This window comes from Cherax quadricarinatus, chromosome 18 (genome assembly GCF_038502225.1).
Source record: "Cherax quadricarinatus isolate ZL_2023a chromosome 18, ASM3850222v1, whole genome shotgun sequence".
Lineage (NCBI taxonomy): Eukaryota > Metazoa > Arthropoda > Malacostraca > Decapoda > Parastacidae > Cherax > Cherax quadricarinatus.
Genome location: NC_091309.1, coordinates 40,104,368 through 40,131,432, shown reverse-complemented (window position 1 = coordinate 40,131,432; position 27,065 = coordinate 40,104,368). Strand labels below are relative to the sequence as shown.

The following is a 27,065-nucleotide window of genomic DNA, read 5'->3' as shown; positions in this document are numbered from 1 at the left end:
TTCCGACTGTGTTTGGGTACGCGGGGTAAGCGTGGCTGGGAGGAGTCACGTGGAGTCAGCATAGTGTGGAGGCTGGCGTCGAAGATGCTGTGTATTTAAGCTAAGTTTGTAGTTTTGTGTACTGTACTCCTTTTGTTTAGCTAACCCAAGCCATAGGCTCTTCTATGGCTTATTTGTATGCTCACCTAGGCTCTGACATGGTCAGGGTGCTGTGGGATGAGTGAAGAAATAAGAAATGGGGTTGGTAGTGGAGTAGTGACAGCCTGGCGCTGACTAGGCCTAGTGGTTATGGTGGCTGGACCTCCAGCCGCCTGCTTCTTGTGTACCGTCATTTGGGAATTTAGGATAGAAGATAGATGAAGGTGTTTCTAGAGTGTGTATATAGTGTTATGTTGAATAAATAGATATATTTTCCTAACTATAATTTTTGCCTAACCCTCTGTTAACAAATCAAATGCTGGTTTAGCGCTTTCTGTTTTGACTGGGATAGCCCTGGGTGGCCTGTTTATGCTTGAGATGAGTGTAACTTTTACCTTTGCCCTTAGACAAGGCTCTAGCCCCCAGGTATCCCACATTTCTGCATAACATGGGGGCTTGTATATGGGAGAATTATCAAATTTTGTAAGTGGTAATTCAAGTTTGCAACCAGGAAAGTCAATAATCATTCCTTACTGGGTTGGTTAGAGGAAGCATTCACTATAATACTCACACTAAAATAATAATTTACCTTTGTGTGCAATATTGCTGGTTTTTAGGGTGTTATTATTACCTGATATTTTGTGCATAATTTTCCTTGCAGGTGCAATCTTGCTGATTTTTGGGTAGGTTATGCTTATCTAATTTTCTGGGAATAATTTTCCTTTGCAGGTGCAATAGCTCCATTTTTCTGCCAGGATTTTCTTGTTGTGTGCAATCCTATTTAATTTAAGGGAGTCACATGACAATCACTCCTTGTGAATATACTACTTCAGTGTATGTACTTTGCTGTGTGCTTTATTATTTTATATCAGTAAGTTCTGTGGCTAATAGCAAGATTTGGTGCTATTATTTCCCAAAATGGCTGACACTAGTGAACATTCTGGGGATGACATGCATTTGGAATGTAACATTGAATCAAATTCCCATGTTAGGGACCTGGATAAGGAAGTAGAACTTATACAAATGAACGCACAAAGATCCAGGAACAGAGAGCTTTAGAGGAGCTTAGGGCTCAAGAAAGAGCTAAAGAGAGGCAGCTTGCTTCTCACCCAGACACAGACACGAGGGTAGATGTTTTTCATTTGGATAAAGCCATAAAATTTGTGCCCAAATTCCTAGAGAAAGATCCAGACCAGTTTTTTCTGTTATTTGAAAGTACGGCCAAATCCCAAGTTTGGCCGGAAAAGGAATGGTCAACATTAGCGAGACCCCAATTAGTTGGTAAAGGGTTACAGGCCATTAGTTCTTTAGAGGGATCAGCCTTTTCTGATTATCATAAACTAAAAGAGGTAGTTTTACTGGCTTATCAAATGTTGCCGGAAAGGTACCGGCAGAAGTTTAGAGGACTAAAGTTTCAAGCAGGGCAGTCTTTGGTGGAATATGGTAAGGAGAAGATGTCACTTGTAAATAGGTGGTGTCGCTCAAAGGGTGTGGTAGGCAATTATGAGGGTGTAATTACCTTAATTTTGCTAGAGGATCTTTTGAGAAATGTTCCTCCTGACCTTATGGCATATCTTGAAGAAAAGGATCTTGATGATTTTAATAATGCTTTAGAGCTGGGTGACAGATTTTTAGCTAACCAAAAGAGTTGGTAGTAGTTACCACACCCCACATACTAATAATGGTAAGTTTTCTCCACCCACCAATAGGAATAAGAAATTTCAGAAGTTTAAGCCACCCATTTATCAGCCTAATAACCACCAGAGTTTTAATAAGTCTAATTTTCCGGTACCTACTCGAGAAGGTTTTAAGTCAGCTGTCACAGGTCCAGGACTACAAGAAACAGGTGGGACGAGCCCAGTTCCCCAGAGTCAAGGGATCCAACCTAGGTCAAATGGGCAGGGGGCCTTTAAACCTTATTACTGTACTTATTGTCATAAACAGGGCCATCTGCAGCTGTATTGCAAGAAGATGCGTAGAGATCAGGCACTTGCTGGAGCTTCTCAGGTAGATACACCAGGTACCCACACGGTAGCTAATATTGAAGCACCACCTCCAGGTATATCAGGTAACTCAGCAGTTTTGGACCCTCGGATGAAGGTCTTTACAAACAAGTCCACGGTGGCATTACACCAAAATGAAGGTAAGGTAACAGGTGTTAGGTCTTTGAGGGATACTGGTAGCACGTACACCTTGCTTCGTAGGGGCATATTGCCAGTGTCGGATGACACATACACTGGGTTGGACGTTTTGCTCAAAGGAATTACTGGATTCACTGTTAAGACTCCAGTGCACAGGTTATGGGTGGAGTCTGCATACCAGTGTGGTTACTTAGCTGTAGGTATCACAGAGGATATACCTTGTGAAGGTGTTTACTTACTTTTAGGCAATAATGTCATGGGTTGTCTTGAAAGTGAGGAACCTCTAGTTTGGGGAGACACAGCCTCACAGAGTTAGGAGGAAAAAGCTAGGGCTACCTTGCCCGAGTTATTTCCAGTGTGTGCAGTAACCAGGAAAATGTCAAAAGATAAGAGGGCAGTCTCTCTCTGTGACTCTTTAGATCCTGGGGATGATTTGAGTTTGGGAAATATATTCCTCGAGCCTAGCTTGCAGGGGGCTTGGGGTTGTGATGAACCATCCCAGGCAGGACCCTGTTTGAGTGGGGGTCTTGGAGCTGGTATAGGGGGGGCGACTCCTACTCGAGAGCAGCTGATCGAGGCCCAGGGGTGTGATGACACCCTAAAAGCTATTCGGTCATCTGCTGTTACCGAGGAAGAGGCCTTTCAATTAACTAAATGTTTCTTTTTTGCAGACGGTATTTTGATGCGAAAGACCCCATCGGATGCAACATCTAATGATGGAACAAGGCCGGAACCATTTAGGTATCAGGTTTTGTGTTTGGCCCACAATGTTCCCATGGGAGGACATTTAGGTGTTAAAAAGACTATGGGCAAGATTTCTAAACGTTTTTACTGGCACCAGGTATGGGAATCAGTGGGTAAGTATGTAGAAACATGCCCAGTTCGCCAAAGGGTAGGAAAACCTAATCAAGGAATTAAACCTGCCTCTCTTAACCCTATTACAGTAGCCGGAGAACCTTTTAGCAGGCTGGTGGTGGATTGTGTGGGCCACTACCCAGGACCAAGATGGGAAACCAGTACTTACTATTATTTGTTCCTCTACCAGGTTTCCGGAGGCCATTCCACTACGTAAAATTACAACACGCGTGGTCTTGAGAGCATTGGTGAAATTTTTTACGCAGGTCAGGATCCCTAAGGAAATTCAACAGATCAGGGGTCAAATTTTACATCTAAACATTTTCACATGGTTTTGGGGAAGTTTAATATTAACCCTTTGGGGGTCGACAGGTCCTCCCAGAGACTTGTTCTCAGGGTCGGCAAAATTAAAAAAAAAAATTATTTTTTCTTATGAAAATATAGAGAATCTTTTCCCGATCATAATGGCACCAAAAGTATGAAATTTGATGGAAAACTCACGGAATTATGCTCTCGCGAAGTTAGCAGTCTCGACGATGTTGACGCATCGGCAGTTTTGCCCACTATGAGCCCTATTTTCGGCCAATTCTAGTGTACTAGTCGACAAAAATCATAACTATTTCGCTAGAACTCCATTTTTTCTATCGAATGAGTACAAGAAACCACCATTTACTGATTTCAACTATCCAATAAAGTGGTCAGAATTTAGCAATTTTGCCAATTTTACACAAATTTCAAAAGATGCCAATTTCCGAATAGGGTCCAGAATAAACAAGAAAGACATTCCTGGCACTAAAATAACAAGTTCTCTGTTCGTTAGTCACATCCCCAGGCCCCTCTTATATTTCTTTGGCTTTCTACTTTGAATTTTTATTCTTACAAAAAAAATAAGATTTACTGTTATGCAGACTACTGCATTAGTGTAGAAATGGTATAAATAATATCAGCCCACTTGTGAAAGAATATTAGACTCACCAGTTGATGTGTATTGGACACTTGGCATGATTTGTTTACTTTTGAACTTTGGTAAAAATCGAACATTTCTGCTACTTTGAGCTCAATTTCAAGGTACTTTTCATTGTAAAACCAGTCAAAATCATCTCAATTTCTGTAATATGTCTTCCATTCTATAAAATGAGACCAAGAAAACTAGAATACAACAATAAATACCATACGAAAATACAGTGCAAAGTCGCTGTTTTAAACCAAAAACACGATCAAAGTTTTTTTTTTTCTCATTACGCACTGTGCTGCAGAATTTTTTTTATACTGCGCACACTGACCACATAGACCCATTCTTTCATATGTAGGCCTGCCAGCTTTCTCTCACTAGATTTGAGGGCTCTAGAATTTAGGCGTACTAGTACGTCAAAAACCCTGGGTCGTAAGACGTACTAATATGTCCGAAACCCCCAAAGGGTTAAAATGATGACCTCCACCGCCTATCACCCAGAGAGTCAAGGGGTTGTGGAGCGGTTTCACCAGTCTCTCAAAACTATGCTGCGTGCTTACTGTGCCCAGTACCAGAAGGACTGGGATGAGGGTATCCCCCTCCTTTTATTTGCCATCCGGGACAGCACTCAGGACTCATTACGTTATAGTCCCTTTGAACTGATCTATGGTCACCAGGTATGGGGACCACTGACGATTTTGAAGGATTACTGGCTTGGTGAGGATTGCGAGGCTGCCCCCTCGGAGGATTTTCTAGCTTTCAGAGACCGTTTGGATCACATGAAGTGTCTGGCGGCTGAGAACCTGCACATCAGCCAAACCAAGATGAAGAAACAATTTGACCGCAAGGCCGTGCCTCGTACCTTTGAAGTGGGGGAGGAGGTACTAGCATTGGAGCCGGTGCCTGGTAATGCCTTAAAAGCAAAGTTCAGTGGGCCATACAAGGTGGTGAAAAAGGTCACAGATGAAAATTACAGAATTCACACACCTGGGCGGCGGAAGTCTGAACAGGTGGTACATATAAACAGGCTGAAAAGGTACCACCAAAGAGGTATGGCATGTGTAAATATAGTAGGTGACCCAGGGGCCGACACTGATGCACAGGGGGCCACAGATGTACACCTTAGTAACAGGGCATTGTTAAAAGACCCTTCACAATGTATGTTAGGTCTTAGTAAGGAAAGGGTTGCTGAGATGGTTCAGCTTCTCTGAAATTTTGAGGATTTGTTTGGGGATATCCCTCATGTAAGCAAGCTAAAGCCCAATGATATAGATGTAAGGGAAGCTGAACCAATTCGACAGGTCCCTTATAGAATGAACCCACAAAAGAGAAAAAGTATGGAGAAGGAGGTGAAATTTCTACTTGACAATGATTTAATAATACCAAGCGAGAGTGAGTGGGCATCCCCCTGTCCGATGGTTCTTAAACCAGATGGCACCATGAGGATGTGCACTGACTACCGTAAGGTTAATTTAATAACTAAGGCTGATTGTTTTCCTCTTCCTAGAATGGATGATGTCATTGATGCAGTGGGGGGAGCTAAATATGTAAGAAAGTTAGACCTGTTGAAGGGTTATTACCAAATACCTTTAACCCCATGTGCCAGTGACATCTCTGCTTTTGTAATGCCAGATGGGCTTTTTCAGTTCAAGGTTCTCCCCTTTGGGCTTCGTAATGCACCCTCTTGTTTTCAACGCAGAATGCAGGAAGTTATACGTGAGGTGTTATATTGATGACCTGATTATTTTTAGCGACTGTTGGACAGAGCATGTGAGGCAGCTTAGAGAGCTTTTCTCTAGGCTTGCTGGTGCTCAGCTCACAGTTAATTTGGGAAAGAGTGTTTTCGGGCAAGCCCAGGTAACTTTTCTTGGGCATGTTATTGGCCAGGGGAAGGTGGCCCAAGTGAATGCCAAGGTGGAGGCTATAGACAATTATCCTGTACCAAAGAACCGGAAGGAGGTTATGCGTTTTGTGGGCATGGTAACATTTTATAGAAGGTTCTGTCCAAATTTGTCAAAGGTGATCTCTCCACTCACTGACCTGACTAGCCCCAAGCATACATTTGTGTGGGATATGAAGTGTCAGAGGGCATTTGAACATGTAAAAGCTTTGCATACAAGTGCTCCTGTGCTGGCTAGTCCTAATTTCACATTGCCATTTTCTCTACAAGTAGATGCCAGTGATACTGGTGTTGGGGCTGTGTTACTGCAAGAAGTAGCGGGACAATTATTGCCAGTCAGCTACTTTTCGGCAAAACTGAAGAAACACCAGCAGCACTATGCCACCATAGAAAAGGAGGCTCTTGCTTTAGTGTTGACAGTGTAACATTTTGAGGTGTATATATCATCATCAGTTCACCCTATAACTGTGTATAGTGACCATAATCCTTTACGTTTCCTTCACTTAATGAGGAACCACAATCAGAGACTTACGAAGTGGGCCTTGTTTCTCCAACCTCTTAATCTTGTGATTCATTATGTGAAAGGAGCAGAGAATGTGGTTGCTGATGCTTTGTCTCGTGTTTAAAGTGCACAATGTAGTGTATAGATCACTTATCTATTCTTATTTTGCAGTGATTTGCGGTAGACGAGTAGATGGAACCCTGGACCACCTAAAGGAGAAGGGCAGGTTGAGCTGGAGCTGGAGGTATCAGGATTCCCTAGTGTGTGTGTGTTTTGGGGGTAGTCACATCAAGTGCCATGCCTAGGTAAGGTATGCTACATTTTTTAGGTGTTGGCTGGGATGCCTCGCCTCCATTTTATGTTGGTGTAGGGACTGTTGGACCTGTAAGTTTTAGTGAATGTGGGGTTGGCAGTGATGCCCCCCACTGTTTGGGTCATGTCTCTTGATCCAAGGTGTTTTGGTTCTCCAGGACCTTTTAATTTATTTTTTTCTCCTTTTTGGATCACCGCTGGGGTGACTCCAGGGTCCTTGGAATGACATGTAGGTGTTGGCCTGGGAGGTCCACCTTTTGGGGGTCTTCAGTGAAGACTCCAGGGTTTTATGGCCACAGTCCCACCAACAAGATTTATGTGACTATCCACCCGTTTTTTTGGGGAGGACTGATATTTTTCCCCCCTCCTGTGCTCTCCTGATTCTCGCAGAGGTGTGTCATGGGGAAACAGTTTTGTTTACTAAAGATTCCTGTGAGATGGGAGTGATAATGCGATGTTGCTTTCTAAGTAGAATTTAACATGTAAAATCTGTTTTTCTTTTCTTTGAACTCCTCCTGGAAAATGTGCTTACTGTTTAAAAATTTTTTATTGGTGGCACATAAAGTTTGGTCTGCCTTGCAACATACTGAACTTTGGTGTTACTTCATAAAATGGCATTCCTCAGGGGCACTTATGTACAAAGTTAACTTGCTCATTTATAAGTTTGCTTGATGTAATTTAGGTAAAATGCATCAATGCCGGTGCCTGGCCAGCGCTGTCTTGTGATGGTGCCTTTTCCTGACACAATTGTCTAGGAGCGTGACTGTGGGCTCGTTTAGCATAGAACTTGATCACTTTTATGTTCGGCGAGTTTCACATGTCCGCAGTCTAGTACCTCAGTGTGTTAATATTGCATATTTGTAGTACCAAAAGACCATGATTGTATGGTGGTCATTCCCAAGTTATCATTTTGCCCATTGCCTCAGACCTTAATGTGGGATTCATTTTTGTTTTCTCTTTCCTTTTGCCTAGCATTGTCTGTAGGGACCCCACTAGCAGAGTGAGACCTATGGTCTGGGGGTGGGGGTGTTATGCAGGTTCTGCATGACACTGTAATGTACATATAGTGGAGAAGTGTGCCATAATAGTATGAATGCTATAATTGTAAAGAATAATTTTATAATTCATAATGTGCATTTCGGGGTACTGTAAAGTACTCTAACGGTAATTATAAAGAAATCCTGCTAGGTATTTATTTTCCGACTGTGTTTGGGTACGCGGGGTAAGCGTGGCTGGGAGGAGCCACGTGGAGTCAGCATGGTGTGGAGGCTGGCGTCAGAGATGCTGTGTATTTAAGCTAAGTTTGTAGTTGTGTACTCCTTTTGTTTAGCTAACCCAAGCCATAGGCTCTTCTATGGCTTACCTGTATGCTCACCTAGGCTCTGACATGGTCAGGGTGCTGTGGGATGAGTGAGGAAATAAGAAATGGGGTTGGTAGTTGAGTAGTGATGGCCTGGCGCTGACTAGGCCTAGTGGTTATGGTGGCTGGACCTCCAGCCGCCTGCTTCTTGTGAGCCGTCATTTGGGAGTTTACGATAGAAGATAGATGAAGGTGTTTCTAGAGTGTGTGTGTATAGTGTTATGTTGAATAAATAGATATATTTTCCTAACTATAATTTTTGCCTAACCCTCTGTTAACCAACCCACTGAAGTACAAATGCTGGTTTAGCACTTTCTGTTTTGACTGGGATAGCCCTGGGTGGCCTACAGACGTAAACAACTATAGGCCAATATCAAACTTACCATTGCTATCTAAAATCTTCGAGAAACTCGTGCACAGAAGACTATATTCATTTATAACGTCACAAAACATACTCAACCCCTGCCAATTTGGACCCAGGAAAAATAAAAGCACTAATGATGCAATTATAAAAATGCTAGACCTGCTTTACACAGCATTGGAAAATAAGGAATATCCGCTAGTAATTTTTATTGACCTAAGAAAAGCATTTGACACAGTAGACCATGGCATCCTACTCCACAAACTTGACCACTATGGTATAAGAGGCCATGCACTTGCATATTTTAAATCCCACCTTTCTAATAGGTATCAGTATGTCACCATTAAAGACAGCCTCATCAATACGGCCACTTGATACTGGAGTTCCACAGGGAAGTGTCCTTGGACCCCTGCTCTTCCTCATTTACATCAATGATCTTCCAAACATATCCCAACACCTGAAACCCATTCTCTTTGCTGACAACACGACTTATGTCATCTCCCACCCTAATCTTGCCACCCTCGAACACCATTGTTAACGAGGAGCTGCTCAAAATATCGACTTGGATGACAGCCAATAAACTTACACTTAACACTGGCAAAACCTGCTATATTATGTTTGGTAGCAGAGCAGGTTTTGTGCAACTTAACATTAAGATCGACAACACTCTAATTGCCAGACATAATGAGGGCAAATTCCTTGGCCTATATCTCGACAACAACCTAAATTTCAGCATCCATATCCAACACATAAAAAAAGTATCCAAAACGGTGGGGATCCTCTCCAAGATACGATACTACATGCCGCAAACTGCCCTTCTCACACTATACCATTCACTTATATATCCATACCTCACCTATGCTATCTGTGCTTGGGGTTCAACTGCAGCAACACACCTAAAGCCAATAATAACCCAACAAAAAGCTGCAGTAAGAATAATCACTAAATCCCATCCCTGGCAACACCCCCCCCCCCCCCCCCCACTCTTCATAGATCTAAACTTACTCCCTGTTCAGAACATCCACACTTACTACTGTGCAATCTATATCTACAGGACCTTAAATTCCAATATTAACCTTGACCTAAAATGCTTTCTTGATAGTTGTGACAGGATCCACAGGCATAACACCAGACACAAACATCCCTATGACATTCCCCGTGTTCGACTAAACCTTTACAAAAATTCAATGTATTTCAAAGGACCTAAAATCTGGAACACCCTACCTGAAAACTCTAGAACTGCAGACACATTCATCACTTTCAAAACTACAGTTCGAAAACATATTATCTCCCTGATCCACCCCGACAACTAACTACATGATAACCACCTGGTGGTTCACAATTACACTCACTCACCCACTGACTATAAACCCAGAAATACTAATCTTAATCTTAAAATAATAAATCCTAACTAGTCATAAGTTTGCCTATGATACTCCAATATAGACACTTTGTATTGTGCCAAAACAAAAGTATTCACACTGCTAAACTCACAAATTATAATGTAGTCACTTAGCCTTAATACCATAATCTGCAAGGATTTAATGTTAAGAATTAATCTAAGTCTGCTCGAAATGCCTAGCCATGCTAGGTGTCCTAGTGGCCCCCTCTGTAATTAGTATTTTATAACATGTAAACCACACAATACCCAAAACCTGTAAACCCCACATTGTAACCCTTATAGAGAATAAACTTGAGATGAGTGTAACTTTTACCTTTGCCCTCAGAAAAGGCTCTAGCCCCCAGGTATCCCACATTTCTACGTAACATATACATAGGAGAGTGGGAACAGGGACGGGAACAAGAGAAAGTAGTGGAAGAGGTAGGTAGGTGGAAGAAGAAGAAGAAGAAGAAGAAGAAGCAGAAGCAGCAGAAGAAGAAGAAGAAGAAGAAGAAGAAGAAGAAGAAGAAGAAGCAGAAGCAGCAGAAGAAGAAGAAGAAGAAGCAGAAGCAGCAGAAGAAGAAGAAGAAGCAGAAGCAGCAGAAGAAGAAGAAGAAGAAGAAGAAGCAGAAGAAGCAGAAGCAGAAGAAGCAGAAGAAGAAGCAGAAGAAGAAGCAGAAGAAGAAGCAGAAGAAGAAGCAGAAGAAGAAGAAGAAGCAGCAGCAGCAGCAGCAGCAGCAGCAGCAGCAGCAGCAGCAGCAGCAGCAGCAGCAGCAGCAGCAGCAGCAGCAGCAGCAGCAGCAGCAGCAGCAGCAGCAGCAGCAGCAGCAGCAGCAGCAGCAGCAGCAGCAGCAGCAGCAGCAGCAGCAGCAGCAGCAGCAGCAGCAGCAGCAGCAGCAGCAGCAGCAGCAGCAGCAGCAGCAGCAGCAGCAGCAGCAGCAGCAGCAGCAGCAGCAGCAGCAGCAGCAGCAGCAGCAGCAGCAGCAGCAGCAGCAGCAGCAGCAGCAGCAGCAGCAGCAGCAGCAGCAGCAGCAGCAGCAGCAGAAGAAGAAGAAGAAGAAGAAGAAGAAGAAGAAAAATAATAATAATAATAAGTAGGGAGAGTAGTTTAGTGGCAAAAGAGAGAAAAATGGGGGGGGGGAGTGAAGGGAGGCAGTAGTAAACGTAGTAGCAATAGTTGAGGAATGGGGAAAAACTAAGCAGAATTAGAAGTGGGGTCAGTCTAAGGACAAGAAAAAGGAGCACTGCAGGAGAGCCAAGGGCCCACATGGAGCACTGCAGGAGAGCCAAGGGCCCACAAGGAGCACTGCAGGAGAGCCAAGGGCCCACAAGGAGCACTGCAGGAGAGCCAAGGTCCCACAAGGAGCACTGCAGGAGAGCCAAGGGCCCACAAGGAGCACTGCAGGAGAGCCAAAGTCCCACAAGGAGCACTGCAGGAGAGCCAAGGTCCCACAAGGAGCACTGCAGGAGAGCCAAGGTCCCACAAGGAGCACTGCAGGAGAGCCAAGGGCCCACAAGGAGCACTGCAGGAGATCCAAGGTCCCACAAGGAGCACTGCAGGAGATCCAAGGTCCCACAAGGAGCACTGCAGGAGATCCAAGGTCCCACAAGGAGCACTGCAGGAGAGCCAAGGGCCCACAAGGAGCACTGCAGGAGAGCCAAGGGCCCACATGGAGCACTGCAGGAGAGCCAAGGGCCCACAAGGAGCACTGCAGGAGAGCCAAGGGCCCACAAGGAGCACTGCAGGAGAGCCAAGGGCCCACAAGGAGCCCTGCAGGAGATCCAAGGTCCCACAAGGAGCACTGCAGGAGATCCAAGGTCCCACAAGGAGCACTGCAGGAGAGCCAAGGGCCCACAAGGAGCACTGCAGGAGATCCAAGGTCCCACAAGGAGCACTGCAGGAGATCCAAGGTCCCACAAGGAGCACTGCAGGAGAGCCAAGGGCCCACAAGGAGCACTGCAGGAGAGCCAAGGGCCCACATGGAGCACTGCAGGAGAGCCAAGGGCCCACAAGGAGCACTGCAGGAGAGCCAAGGGCCCACAAGGAGCACTGCAGGAGAGCCAAGGGCCCACAAGGAGCAGTGCAGGAGAGCCAAGGGCCCACAAGGAGCAGTGCAGGAGAGCCAAGGGCCCACAAGGAGCACTGCAGGAGATCCAAGGTCCCACAAGGAGCACTGCAGGAGAGCCAAGGGCCCACAAGGAGCACTGCAGGAGATCCAAGGTCCCACAAGGAGCACTGCAGGAGATCCAAGGTCCCACAAGGAGCACTGCAGGAGAGCCAAGGGCCCACAAGGAGCACTGCAGGAGAGCCAAGGGCCCACATGGAGCACTGCAGGAGAGCCAAGGGCCCACAAGGAGCACTGCAGGAGAGCCAAGGGCCCACAAGGAGCACTGCAGGAGAGCCAAGGGCCCACAAGGAGCAGTGCAGGAGAGCCAAGGGCCCACAAGGAGCAGTGCAGGAGAGCCAAGGGCCCACAAGGAGCACTGCAGGAGAGCCAAGGGCCCACAAGGAGCACTGCAGGAGAGCCAAGGGCCCACAAGGAGCACTGCAGGAGAGCCAAGGGCCCACAAGGAGCACTGCAGGAGAGCCAAGGGCCCACAAGGAGCACTGCAGGAGAGCCAAGGGCCCACAAGGAGCACTGCAGGAGATCTAAGGTCCCACAAGGAGCACTGCAGGAGATCCAAGGTCCCACAAGGAGCACTGCAGGAGAGCCAAGGGCCCACAAGGAGCACTGCAGGAGAGCCAAGGGCCCACATGGAGCACTGCAGGAGAGCCAAGGGCCCACAAGGAGCACTGCAGGAGAGCCAAGGGCCCACAAGGAGCACTGCAGGAGAGCCAAGGGCCCACAAGGAGCAGTGCAGGAGAGCCAAGGGCCCACAAGGAGCACTGCAGGAGAGCCAAGGGCCCACAAGGAGCACTGCAGGAGAGCCAAGGGCCCACAAGGAGCAGTGCAGGAGAGCCAAGGGCCCACAAGGAGCACTGCAGGAGAGCCAAGGGCCCACAAGGAGCACTGCAGGAGAGCCAAGGGCCCACAAGGAGCACTGCAGGAGAGCCAAGGGCCCACAAGGAGCACTGCAGGAGAGCCAAGGGCCCACAAGGAGCACTGCAGGAGAGCCAAGGGCCCACAAGGAGCACTGCAGGAGAGCCAAGGGCCCACAAGGAGCACTGCAGGAGAGCCAAGGGCCCACAAGGAGCACTGCAGGAGAGCCAAGGGCCCACAAGGAGCACTGCAGGAGAGCCAAGGGCTCACAAGGAGCACTGCAGGATAGCCAACGGCCCAAAAAGAGTAGGATCAAATGCAGGGGGATGAAACTAAAGTGTGTGGAGCTATCCTTCCACACAATTTTTGTTTTGAAAAAGGAAAAAAGTAATGAACCTTATCATGGAGAGACATAGCCATGAAATCCCTCCTCCCTGACCCCTTCCTTTCCTTTCTCAGTGGCATCCTCCCCTACACCTTAGCATGTCATCGGGCCCTTCTTCAGACCTCTCAAAGAACCCCATACCTCTTTTGGGTAACACCTTATTGCCCACCTCTGGTACCGAGGATCCCATTGACCCTTTGATATGTCTGACCCCTTGCGACTTTCCTGGGTAAAAACTGAGAGGAAGTAAGTATCGAAAATTCCAAACATATCCTTATCACTGTCAGTGATCTGACCTGAGTTACTCTTAAGTGGGCCTATTTTGCCCCTAATCTTACTTCTGTATACCTGAAGGAACCCTTTTGGGTTAGTCTTCGAATCCCTTGTGACCTTAGCCTCATAATCCCTTTTTGCTTTTCTATTCCTTTCTTTATTTCTCTCTTTAATTGAATATATTGATTTCTTAACTGCCCATCCCCTCTTTTAATATGCCTGTCTTTCGACCAATGAGACGTTTTAATCTATTGTTCATCCATTTGGGATCATTTTTGTTAGAACTAATTTCCCTACTTGGAACAAAAGTTGTCTGGGCAGCTAGAACTATGCTCTGAAAAACGTCATATTGGCAACCAAAACCACCTACCTGACCCATAGTCAGGTCATCCCAATTTAGCCCACCCAGGTTATTGCAATCTTTTTTTTATTTATCTTGAAAAAGTGTATGACATTATCTGGTGATGTAACATCTTGGCCCAAGCTCATTCCTTAGGCCTCCGGGGCAACCTGCCACTTTTCCTTAAAAATTTCTTGTCTGAGAGACATTTCTGTATGTGTTAATATGTTTTTCCTTGACTATGTCCAGGTTGAAGGTGTCATTCACAGTAATGTTCTTGGTACCATTCTTTTTCTACTCACTATCAATTACCTTGCTTCTGTTCTCCCATCTAATATGGGAAATGAAGTCATCACTGTGCTGATGACCTCATTTCATTCCTTTTTCAGACTATTTTGCAATAATTTCCAGACAACTTTGCAACAATGTTTGGGAGACTACCACTCTCCTGCCTTTGTATCGGACACACACATCTTGCTCATGGGTACCTCGTGGAAGTGCCCAGCACTACTTTGAGAAATGTAAAGTTCCATTGTCAGTTTACCACTTACCAATAGACTGTCCTGTCTACCAGCAGACATAGAATTTACCTCCGTGTCATCACCACTCTAACATACTTCATCTGACCTCGTTGACAGCCCAACCTTAGACACAATTGTCTCTTGCATACTCTTAACCCTCGCTGGTCTCTGCTCTTCACATATCTTGAGCACATGCTGCTCTGCAGCACTGTATGACCCTTGTGGGCTTAGCTCGTAATTTTTATTGTAATAATACTGAAGATGAGGGTTAATGAAGGTGTAAAGTTAACATCAGTGTGCAAAAGGTTAGTGTGTGTGTTCATAGAGATGATCTGCATTAATGAATAGGAAGGCAGTTAAAGTGAGCATGTCAGAATGTCGAAGATGTCAAAGGAAGAATTCTGCATGCTTTTCAATAGATAGGACAGTCTAATAAGACAACAGGGAGGCTCCCTGGCACAGTGAAGAGACTTTTGGTCTAAAGAACGAGACCCACTGGTCTTCCAACAACTGAGTCTATCCCATCCTTTCCCTTCCCTGTCCTTTCCCCATCCCTCCCCTCTCTTCGCTTTCCCACTTTTGACATTTGGGGTTTCACCCTCTGAAATTCTAGATCCTAGGGTAGGTAAAGGGTGTCGATATCCATCCCATTCCATTAAGATCCCTGGTAGTGGTGCTGTTTGCCATGGAATCTGGATCATCTGGGGATGTCCTGCTCCAGCTCTGGAGTTCCAGGGGGTGGCTCAGTGTCCTTCAGGTAACGGGTGTAACTCTGGAGGCTGCCTGTCAGTTTCTGGAGGTGGTGGCCGATGGAGGTATACCTATACCTGGAAATACCTGGAGAGGGTTTCGGGGTCAATGCCCCCGCAGCTCGGTCTGAGATCAGGCCTTGAAGGTGGCTGATTTCCAGCCACCCTCTCTTTTGTTCACTGAGGTGGCTTGGTGGATGTGTGAGGTTGCTATTATAGATTGCTGGTTTACTGGCATGAAGGGTAGGGTATGATATACCTTACCTTTATACCTTTGAAGAATTTCGAGAGTATATCTACTCTCTGAGCCCGGCCATGGGCCAGGCTCGTCTGGTGCTCGCCTGGTCAACCAGGCTGTTGCTGCTGGAGGCCTGCTGCCTCACATATCCATCACAGCCTGGTTGATCTGACACCTGGTGAAGATACTTGTTTAGTTTCCTCTTGAAGGCTTCCACACTTGTTCCAGCAGTGTTTCTGATATCTTCTGGTAAGATGTTGAAAAGTCTGGGACCCCGGATGTTGATACAGTGTTCCCTTATTGTCCCCACCGTACCCCTGCTCCTCACTGGGTTTATTTTACACTTCCTCCCATATCTCTCACTCCAGTATGTTGTTATGGCAGTGTGCAGATTTGAGACCAAGCCCTCGAGTACCTTCCAGGTATATATTATCATGTACCTCTCTCTCCTCCACTCCAATGAGTTCATGTTCAAGACTTGCAGGCGTTCCCAGTAGTTTAGGTGCTTTACTGGCTCAATGTGAGCCGTAAACGATCTCTGTATTTGTTCCAGCTCCGATATTTCTCCTGCCCTGAACGGGGCCGTCAGCACTGAGCAATATTCTAAGTGAGGGAGCACTAGCGATTTGAAGAGTGTCACCATCGGCATTATTTCCCTTGTTTTGAAAGTTCTCAATACCCACCCTGTCATCTTCCTGGCTGTCGTGATCTTTGTCTTGTTATAGTCTTTAAAAGAAAGATCCACTGACATAATTATTCCTAGGTCTTTTACGTGTTCCTATTTGGTGGCCCTCTTGAGTTTTGTATATAGTGCTCCTTTTGAGTTCTTCATTCTTTCCATACTTAAGCAGCTGGAACTTATCACCATTGAACGTGATGTTGTTTTCCACTGCCCACTGGAAAACCCTGTTTATGTCTTCCTGTACTTTTTCAGTGTCCTCTACCGTACTGACTTTCATGCTTATTTTAATGTCATCTGCAAATGATGATACAAAAGTGTGCCGGGTGTTTTTGTCTATATCTGCTATGAGGATGAGGAACAGCAGAGGTGCCAGGACAGTACCTTGGGGCACTGAGCTTTTGACCTCGCTGATGCTGGATCTTGCCCTGTTCCCTACTACTTTTTGTGTTCTGTGTGTTAGGAAACCGAAAATCCATCTGCCTACCTTCCCTGTAATGTCCACAGCCTTCATTTTGAGCGCAATCACTCCATGATCGCATTTGTCAAACGCCTTTGCAAAATCTGTGTAAATCACATCTGCGTTTTTGTCGTCTTCCAGTGCCTACGTAATTCTGTCATAATGGTTCAGCAGCTGTGACAGACATGATCGTCCTACTCTAAAACCATGGTGGTTTGGGTTATATTGGTTGTGCTGGTCCATGAAATTTATAACCTGCCGTCTCATCACTCTTTCGAAGATTTTTATGATGTAAGAGGTTAGGGCTACTGGTCTGTAATTTTTAGCTAGCGCTCTACTGCCTCCCTTGTGCAAAGGGGGGACGTCTGCACTCTTTAAGGCCTCCGGTATTTCACCTAGATCCAAGCTCTTTCTCCAAAGAATACTGAGGGCTCGTGCTAGTGGTACTTTGCACTTCTTTATAAATAAAGCATTCCATGAATCTGGTCCAGGTGCTGAGTGAGTGGGCATGTTTTCCATTTCTTTTTCGAAATCTATGGGATTTGCACTGTCAGTTAGTTGGTCTGTGCGGCCTTCTGGAGTGAAAAATATTTCTGCATTTTCTACCTTGCTGTCATTTAGTGGGTTGCTGAACACCGACTCGTACTGTTCTTTTAGGATTTCACTCATTTCCTGTTCATCGTCAGAATACGAATCTCCTCTCAATAATGATCCAATTCTATAGGTAGTTCTCAGTTTGGATTTTGCATAGGAACAGAAATATTTTGGGTTTCTTGCAATATCCTCTATGGCCCTTTGTATTTCTTCTGTGAGGTATGACATCCTAAGTTTTTGCTCTAATTCAGTGATCTCTCTGCTAAGTCTATCTTTCCTCTGTTGTAGCATATTTGTGTTTTTAAGCAGTTCAGTAACCCGTTTTCTTCTTCTGTACCATCTCCTACGTTCTCTCTCTATATCTGATCTTCCTCTGGGTTTCCTCAATGGTACATGTTTCATACATACTTTGTATGCTACTGTATTCAGCTTCTCTAGGCACTGGTGGGGATTCAGGGTGCTCATGTCTGATTCCCAGGGTATGTCTGATAGCTCTTGGTTTATTTTTCCCAGTTAATTCTATGGTTGTTAAAATTAAACTTACTGAACATTCCGTCTCTAGCTTTAGCGATGCAGTTTCCTACCCCTGAGTTAATACTAGTCTGAACCTCTATGATGTTATGATCAGAGTAAATAGTTTTGGAAACTGTTATGTCTCTGATCATTTCCTCGTAGTTTGTAAATATCAAATCCAGGGTATTTTCATTTCTAGTGGGATCAATTACCTGTTGGTTTAATGAGTACTTTTCACAAAACCTCATTATTTCTCAGGTATGTGCCTGTTGAGCCAGGCTGCTTCCCGGAGATATTTCTGGTATAACATTACGTTGTGCCATCTTTCATTTTACATGAGGGAGATTAAAATCTCCAAAGAGTAAAATATTTGGTGTAGGACTTTCTAGCCTATCCAGATAGCTATCTATCTTACTTAACTGATCTGTGAATTCCTCAGCAGTTGCCGATGGTGGTTTGTATACTAGGATAATTACCAAATTCCTATTTACAACTTCAATGCCTAGAATTTCTACTATATCATTCGTAGAATTCAGCACTTCTGTGTAACAGAAAGTATCCTTTACATAGATTCCTACTCCTCCCTGTGACCTGTTGGTTCTATCACATCTATACATGTTGTAGTTTTCTATCTTTATTTCTCCGTCCAAAACATCCCTTGTATGTGTTTCTGTAAATGTTCTGAACATGGCATTCGCTTCTGTCAGGAGCACACTGACATAACAAACTTTGCTATTTTTATTTGATTTCAAACCCTGTATATTTGCAAATATGAAGAAGGAATTACCAAGAAGGATGTTTTGTCTCGCTTTGTGTTTCATTAGTACCACTGATGGTGTACTACCTGGTATATCCCCTGGTGTATACTCCCCTGGTTTCTCCAGTACTGGCTTTGCGTTTGTTTGCTTATTCGGCCTTGAGCCCACCTGTCCTCTCTGTACCATTCCCCCTGTTTGTCTCTCCCTTTGTTTTGATCTTTTCTCTTTTTGTCTAAAAAAGAATGCTGTTCAATTTCCCTTTCTCTGTTAACTCTGTAGCGCCGCGTTCCTTTTACATGATGATCTGGGCAGCTCAGGTCATAACATTCTCTGGACTGCGTTGAAGCTTTACAAATTACTGGATGGAAGTACCTGCTGCACTCTTTGCTGAAACGACACTTTCCCTTCCTCAACATGTTCGCACATTTTCTGGTGTGTTTATTCCAACAATCTCTGCCATATAGGCACATACCTTTAGCATAGTAACTGCAAATGTTCTGACTACCAATATTTATTGATTCTGTGTCATTCCTAAGTTCTGCCACCTGATATGAGTTCCCTTGTTCACTTTCTTCTAGGCTAATTTCTTCCCTTTGCTCGTTTTCGTTTGTTCCTGTTCTAGTTTTCTCATCCTCCCTTCCTCTTTCCGCTATGTTATGTATCCCTGTTTCCTTTTCCGATTTGCTCTGTATGACGTTTTCTACTCTTGCACTTACTTTCACTCTTTGGTTTTCACCTCTATTTTCATTTTCCTCCTTTTCCGCCTCGTGCCATGGAGGCACGAGGCGGGGGATGGGGTGGGGGCACGAGGCGGGGGATGGGGTGGGGGCATGAGGCGGAGGATGGGGTGGGGGCACGAGGCAGAGGATGGGGTGGGGGCACGAGGCGGAGGATGGGGTGGGGGCACGAGGCGGGGGATGGGGTGGGGGCACGAGGCGGGGGATGGGGTGGAGGCACGAGGCGGGGGATGGGGTGGAGGCACGAGGCGGGGGATGGGGTGGGGGCACGAGGCGGGGGATGGGGTGGGGGCACGAGGCGGGGGATGGGGTGGAGGCATGAGGCGGGGGATGGGGTGGGGGCACGAGGCGGGGGATGGGGTGGAGGCACGAGGCGGGGGATGGGGTGGGGGCACGAGGTGGGGGATGGGGTGGAGGCACGAGGCGGGGGATGGGGTGGGGGCACGAGGCGGGGGATGGGGTGGGGGCACGAGGCGGGGGATGGGGTGGGGGCACGAGGCGGGGGATGGGGTGGAGGCACGAGGCGGGGGATGGGGTGGGGGCACGAGGCGGGGGATGGGGTGAGGGCACGAGGCGGGGGATGGGGTGGAGGCACGAGGCGGGGGATGGGGTGGGGGCACGAGGCGGGGGATGGGGTGGAGGCACGAGGCGGGGGATGGGGTGGGGGCACGAGGCGGGGGATGGGGTGGGGGCACGAGGCGGGGGATGGGGTGGAGGCACGAGGCGGGGGATGGGGTGGGGGCACGAGGCGGGGGATGGGGTGGAGGCACGAGACGGGGGATGGGGTGGGGGCACGAGGCGGGGGATGGGGTGGAGGCACGAGGCGGGGGATGGGGTGGGGGCACGAGGCGGGGGATGGGGTGGAGGCACGAGGCGGGGGATGGGGTGGAGGCACGAGGCGGGGGATGGGGTGGAGGCACGAGGCGGGGGATGGGGTGGAGGCACGAGGCGGGGGATGGGGTGGAGGCACGAGGCGGGGGATGGGGTGGAGGCACGAGGCGGGGGATGGGATGGAGGCACGAGGCGGGGGATGGGGTGGAGGCACGAGGCGGGGGATGGGGTGGAGGTACGAGGCGGGGGATGGGGTGGAGGCACGAGGCGGGGGATGGGGTGGAGGCACGAGGCGGGGGATGGGGTGGAGGCACGAGGCGGGGGATGGGGTGGAGGCACGAGGCGGGGGATGGGGTGGAGGCACGAGGCGGGGGATGGGGTGGAGGCACGAGGCGGGGGATGGGGTGGAGGCACGAGGCGGGGGATGGGGTGGAGGCACGAGGCGGGGGCTTGGAGGTGGGGTGCGGGTGGCAATTTCAACTTGTTCCCATATAATTATACCATAGGTTTACACTACACTCGGGATTAAAAGGATTAACTCAGTTTACTATATCACTGCCTATTTAAATCCTTTTCGTCTCTTCGTTTTATGTGGTAACTGGTACCTTGGTGTATCACTGGTACCTTGGTGTATCACTGGTACCTTGGTGTATCACTTGTCACATGTCAACACCAGGACAAGTACACTCACCCACCACTGCCACACTTCACAATTGTTTTTTATTTTATTTCCTTTTATTTTATCACTGGTATTTTGTCACTACTAGGTAGTAGGTTGGTAGACAGCAACCACCCAGGGAGGTACTACCGTCCTGCCAAGTGAGTGTAAAACGAAACCCTGTAATTGTTTTACATGATGGAAGGATTGCTGGTGTCTATTTTTCTGTCTCACAAACATGCAAGGTTTCAGGTACGTCTTGCTACTTCTACTTACACTTAGGTCACACTACACATACATGTACAAGCATATATACACACACTCCGCTGGGTTTTCTTCTATTTTCTTACTAGTTCTTGTTCTTGTTTATTTCCTCTTACCTCCATGGGGACGTGGAACAGAATTCTTCCTCCGTAAGCCATGCATGTTGTAAGAGGTGATTAAAATGCCAGGAGTGGGGGGCTGGTAGCCCCTTCTCCTGTATATATTGCTAAATGTAAAAGGAGAAACTTTTGGTTTTCCTTTTGAGCCACCCCGCCTCGGTGGGATACTGCCGGTGTGTTAAAAGAAAGAAAGATTTTGTCACTGTGTTGTACACTGGTTATCTCAAGGATATACAATGTATTCATTCAAAATACACTTTTCTTTTCACTGCACTACACTGGGATGGTTATATTGTTCACACGGCACTAGACGTACAGTAACTTTCCTCTCCACTTCCATAGCAGTAAACTTAGGAGAGGTAATGGGGAAAAACACGTCACATAGTAGACTTATGCCTTTTCATCGATTTTATCTTAATTTATGTATACTGTGATTCCCTGCACCTCAATGCTACCATCACTCGTTTTAATACTTTTGACTGTAGTAAATATTCCTTCATTATTTCCGCTTCTCTGGACCTCCAGCAATAGTTCGCTAGTGCCAGTTGCTTGTAAATATTCCCATATGCTACACCATATATTTTACGCTATACTGGGGATAATTTAGATTACTCGTATCTACAATTTATTTCACTATGCCACTACACATATATATATTTGTTACTCGCCATATTACTTATAGATAGTTCAATATCTGTTTGTTTATTTCCACTTGTGTCGACATCTGGCAATAGTTCGCTAGTGATGGTCAGCCTTATTTCCAGAGTAACCATTGTTCTAACCGGCACTCTCCATATGACACTGTAATCCATATTTTTCTATTTGGTATTCACTGATATTCCTTTTATGTTGGTTCACAAGGAAGTATATCACTTTATGGTTGCACACGCTTATTTCCCGTCCTCTGTTCCCACTTGGGACTATCAGGAAAAGTAATTTTTGACGGAGCTCGACCGCGCGTGATTTCCCCTCACACACACACACGCAATCCTGCTGGCTACACTGAGGACCCTATTTGATGCAGAGGGGGATATACAATCCCTTTCATTTTCCCTGGGAGCTATCCCTCTACATTCCTTCCACCCTCCCCCCCCCTTTTTTTCCTCCTTGTTCTAAATAAATAAATAAATAAATGGGAAACTTATCATGAAGACCCACAACTTCCCGGGACATTTCCTACAGCACCCCCTACAGACCCTGGCACTCCTTCGGACCTTTCTTTAGACCTCTCTTCCACCCTGGTATGTTCTCTTGGTAATGTTCTGTTACCCCTCCTCTGATACCGTGGTTCCGACTGACCCTTTAGACACTTCTGACCTCCGCTCAGCTATGACTATGATCCCAGCTTCTCCGCATATGCGCATATGCGTTGATTTTTTTTTTGAATCATACATGACTTTGAACGACCCAGTTCTAACCTTCCATGCAAACGAACTCAACCTGTCGCTGTTGACCCTACCTCAGTTTCCTCTCACATTTCTAAGAAACGTCCAACTAAGCAATTCCTCCCCTTACACTCTGTTTCAAAGTTCTTCTTGGACAATACCCCTCAAGGAAGGTTCCTTGATGTTGGTGAGGGGCTCTTGATTTAGGGAATTGGATCTGTGCTCCAGTTCCCCGAATTAAGCCTGAATGCCTTCCACATCCCCCCCCCAGGTGCTGTATAATCCTCCGGGTTTAGCGCTTCCCCCTTGATTATAATAATAATTCTTGGACAATATTCTTTACACTTCAATCAACTTCTCCAACTGATTATCTTTCTGGCCACAGCATCAGCGAGGTACTCCTTTGTCATGTTGGGCAACATTTCTTTAAGTATTCTTAAGAGTGGCACATGCATTGTCACAGTACAAAATGCAGAGCAGGCACATAATCTCTCACTTCTTGATGTTGCTGACTACACACCAGTTATGATTTGAAAGCACATCTCCGTAAATTCTTGCTGTAGATCTATTGTACTTCCACATACACTCATACAATGTGACTTTCTCACATGTAATGACATTCTGGAGCAACCCAGGCTCCAGAATCTCCCGATTATTAAAGATGACATTTACGTACTCCCTACCCATGGGCTGAGGCACTATCCTTGTAATATAGCAAGGCTAACTTTTGACAGCTGTTAACTGCCACTATCTGTTTAGGTAGCAGGACAATGCCTTTAAGTATGGGAGGTGATCCCTAACCCACAATGTCAAAAATGATGGAGGTTTGGCCACTATGCCAAACATTGCAGGTCAGAGGCAGAATGCCCTGTCTGTGGTGCTGCTGACCATAGCAGTCCATCCTGCAGCCTCCCTCCCTCCTTCCCTCTTGCCTTAACTACAAAGAGGCGCACCTGGCCTATTTTTGCCGTTACCCAATTTTCTTAAGAGAAAGGGAGATCTGTTGTCTTAAAAAGAGGGCTTCTCTTATGCCATGGCAGTTTCCTATCTCTGCCTCCAAGGGAGAGTCCCATGGCTCTTTTATTCCAGGGTCACTAGATGGCCCCAGACCTCGATGATGCATGCTGTTCACCTGGCAGTAAGCAGGTACCTGGGTGTTAGTCAACTGTTGTGGGGATAAGATTAGCCTAAGTTGTCAGAAATGCTCAGGGGTTTTCTATACAGTGTGCCAATCAAACCACTGTACAGGTGGGGTTAGAACTCACGGCAGTGGTTTGTTTGTATTCATGTTATTACGATTTAGTATGCCAATGATATTAGATCTGCAATAGTTGTATCATGTGCTTGTAGAAAAAAAGACTACTTTTATTATTATGAATGACTTCTTTGTCCTCGCTAGAAATTAGATATAACCACTGCTGCATATGAAGCCTGATGGGACGTCGAGAGCCGTATTTCTGGACAGCTTGTAAGGCACTTTGAGAGTCTAAAACAGCAACAAATGAGGTGGGCATAGTTACAATGTATAAGATGGCCACGAGTATGGCATATAACTCCGAGCTCAAAATGTTTTCAGACTCTGGTAAATGTCTGTTTATTACTTTCTTTGAAAAGACATTCAACAATTGAAGAGGAGATCTAGAAATGTAACGTTAGATGTGAGGGAAAAGTTCAACAGAGAGGAGTAGCGAGCGAGTATATGGTAACGATAGTTTGATTGCCGGCTGCTTGTTAAAGTAGGGTAAGTCTAGCTCCCGCTATCCCCCCCCCTTTTTCCCCACCCCGAAAGGTGACGTGTGGGGCTCCGGCCAAACAGTAATCACTCGACTCGCAGCTCCCAGCACAACTGTAAGTAAAAGCCTGCTCCTATTCTAGTGGACTTATTGGTTGAAAGCTTCGCTTTTGACCAATAATAAACTTAGTCCTTTCAGCCTTGATCTCCATGTTAAATGTCTTAATAATCACCACGTCTTTTAGGTATTGTACTTATCATGGAGAGTGATTTCTTAAGCAGTGGGTAACCTGTCTCTCTTTCCAGCTTGGAATGACAGATCGGGTCACCTGCCAACCAACGAGAAGTGTTGAAGGAGAAGGACTTTTGCAAAAGTCCGGAGACATCACTTTTTGGATCTACCTACCTGATTAACTGTAGGCGACAGCAGACAACAACCCCTCATCTTTGTAGTGGTAAAGAACCTGCTTTCCTGTCATCTGGACTGACTATTCAAGGTTATAGACTCTGTGAAGAACTAGCCGTTGGGTTGTCACCAACACCTGTGACCCCCTCCCCCACATCATCAGTAACGGCTACAATTTCCACAAGACAGTGTCAACCTCCACCAGACACCCCAGTATAACTGTACATATTAGCGTTGAATTCAAATGTCATTTTTTCATTTCATTTTTCCTTTTTCTTTCAAATAGGATACACCTTCATGTTTCACTGTTTTATCTTTGCATTAATAAATAATAAAGTGCTTATCTTTGTGAATTATTATTTCTTTTTCTATTCATTAATTTTCCTGAGGAGGAGCCAGCCTTGGTAATACTGTCTGAAGTTGTTACAGGGCTGAGTAAGCCTTCACATTAGAACATACGGGGATAGGGATTCATACAGGTATAAAATAGCTATTAAGAATAACTGGAGTCATACAGGTATAAAATAGCTAATAAGAATAACTGGAGTCATAAAGGTACAAAATAGCTAGTAGGAATAAAGTACTAAAGTAGTATAGTACTAAGGGCGCAGATTAGTGGTATGCCTTTATCTTGTACAAAAATCAAGGAAAAGACTTATTCATTCAAACACTAGTGTGTCTGAGACAGAAAATCCCTGAGAAAAGTGGAAGGCTGCCTCAGAGGCATAAGGAATGGCTTGCGATAAAACCAAATTAATGACGGGGAGACAGTTTAGAGTCGACATATTAAATGAGACATTTATTAACTAAGTTTGCTAACAATTTACAAATGGCACTGGTGAGAGCTATGAGTTTACAATGAGACCTAAAAATGTAGTGAAATATCTAAACTATGTACTGGGAGCACCTGAAGTCTTTGAAACTGTGCTCTTTGAACATAAGCAAGAGGAGCACATCGTAATTTACACCTAAAAGATCATGGAGGGATTGCATGTGGCCAGCACCAAGTGCCTGGTCAGTCAGGCCAGTAACTGGTATGGAACCGAGTCTTGGAGGGGGGGGGCAATGACCCCTGGAATCCTTGAAAAATAAACCGTATACATTCGAATGCGTGCTATTTCCTAGGCGGTCTCAAAATATGGTCTACATTCTAACCAGTGCTCACGTTTTCCAGATTACTGAGCAGAAATGAGTTGGAGGGTGACACTCACCTTCTCCCTCATGTTGGTGGCCATGGCCATGTCAGCATCATGAAGCTTGTAGATGTAGTTTGGTCGTGTGTCAGGGTTCTCCAGGACATCTTTCTGAATGAGGTACACTCCAGTGATGTACGGGACATTCCATATTCCTCTGAAAGTGTACAGAAAGTGTAATGTTCTATATGCTATACAATACTAACATTCAGGCTATCAAAAAATATTTCACAATACTGTGGAGGGAATAAACTTAAATTACTACTTGAGGATAGAAAAAATCAAAATTAACCCACAATAATGTGGATAGAAAAATTCACAACCCACAATACCGTGGCTAAAAATATTTACAATTATCCCACATTACCACGGAGAGAAAATTTAAATAGATAAAGTTTAAATGTTTCGATCCATCCTGGACAATTTTCAACATCTTTTGATCCGTCCAGGACCATTATAAAAAATCTGACACCAGGCAGCACAGCCCACCTGTGGTCTCAGCCAGGCTCGTCTGACACCAGGCAGCACAGCCCACCTGTGGTCTCAGCCAGGCTCATCTGACACCAGGCAGCACAGCCCACCTGTGGTCTCAGCCAGGCTCATCTGACACCAGGCAGCACAGCCCACCTGTGGCTTTCTGGCAACCTAGACCCAGGGGTGTAAAAACTTAATGCCAAATAGCCTTTTGCTACAAAAAAAACAAAATAGTGGAACCTTATCCAAGAAAACTGTGATTTACCCACCCATTACCAAGGACGCTCACACTACATATATCTTTATAAAGTAGTCAGGTTTATTATAGCTATATAATAAAGTATAATCCAAATTAAACAAAAACTAATGATGCCCATACAGCCTGACTCCCAAAATAACCTTTATCAATGTATCTTGGTTGTTTAATTTATTGCAATGAAGAATTAAAATACACAATAACGTAACTGGAACAATTCATAATTAACCTTCACATAGGAGAATGAAACCTGTGTATTCTAAGAATGCAAGACAAGATATCTTAAATTTAATTAACAATATTAACATGGTCTTAAATATGGTGACCCAAGAGAACTAAACCTAGCAACAATGTTGCTAGGTTTAGCAGTGTTCCTAGTTGACAGTGTTGGTTATTAGCAGTGTTGCTGGTCAGCAGTGTTGACAAGAGATACGTCTTTGTTATGCCTGGAGGCACCACTTGTCTCTACCACTTTTGAATCTTGGATATCTTATTATTTACATTATAATAGTGTAAAAGCATCTCAAAAACTCTCTCAGCATATGCTTTCATTATTATCAATGTCACACTCATTAAACAACAAAAATACAAATTATAAAACAATAAAATAATAAAGT

At 45.5% G+C, this 27,065-nt stretch overlaps 1 protein-coding gene across 1 annotated transcript in view; it reads right to left on the bottom strand.

The window, feature by feature from the left end:
* The window catches only part of LOC128689502 (multifunctional procollagen lysine hydroxylase and glycosyltransferase LH3), a 70,493-nt gene extending 44,580 nt beyond the window's left edge, over positions 1 to 25,913 (bottom strand). The window contains exon 1 of the mRNA XM_053777872.2: positions 25,737 to 25,913. Coding sequence (XP_053633847.2) covers positions 25,737 to 25,766 — 30 coding nt within the window. The 5' untranslated portion in view covers positions 25,767 to 25,913. The remainder of the gene's footprint in view (positions 1 to 25,736) is intronic.
* Between the last annotated feature and the right edge of the window lie 1,152 nt (positions 25,914 to 27,065).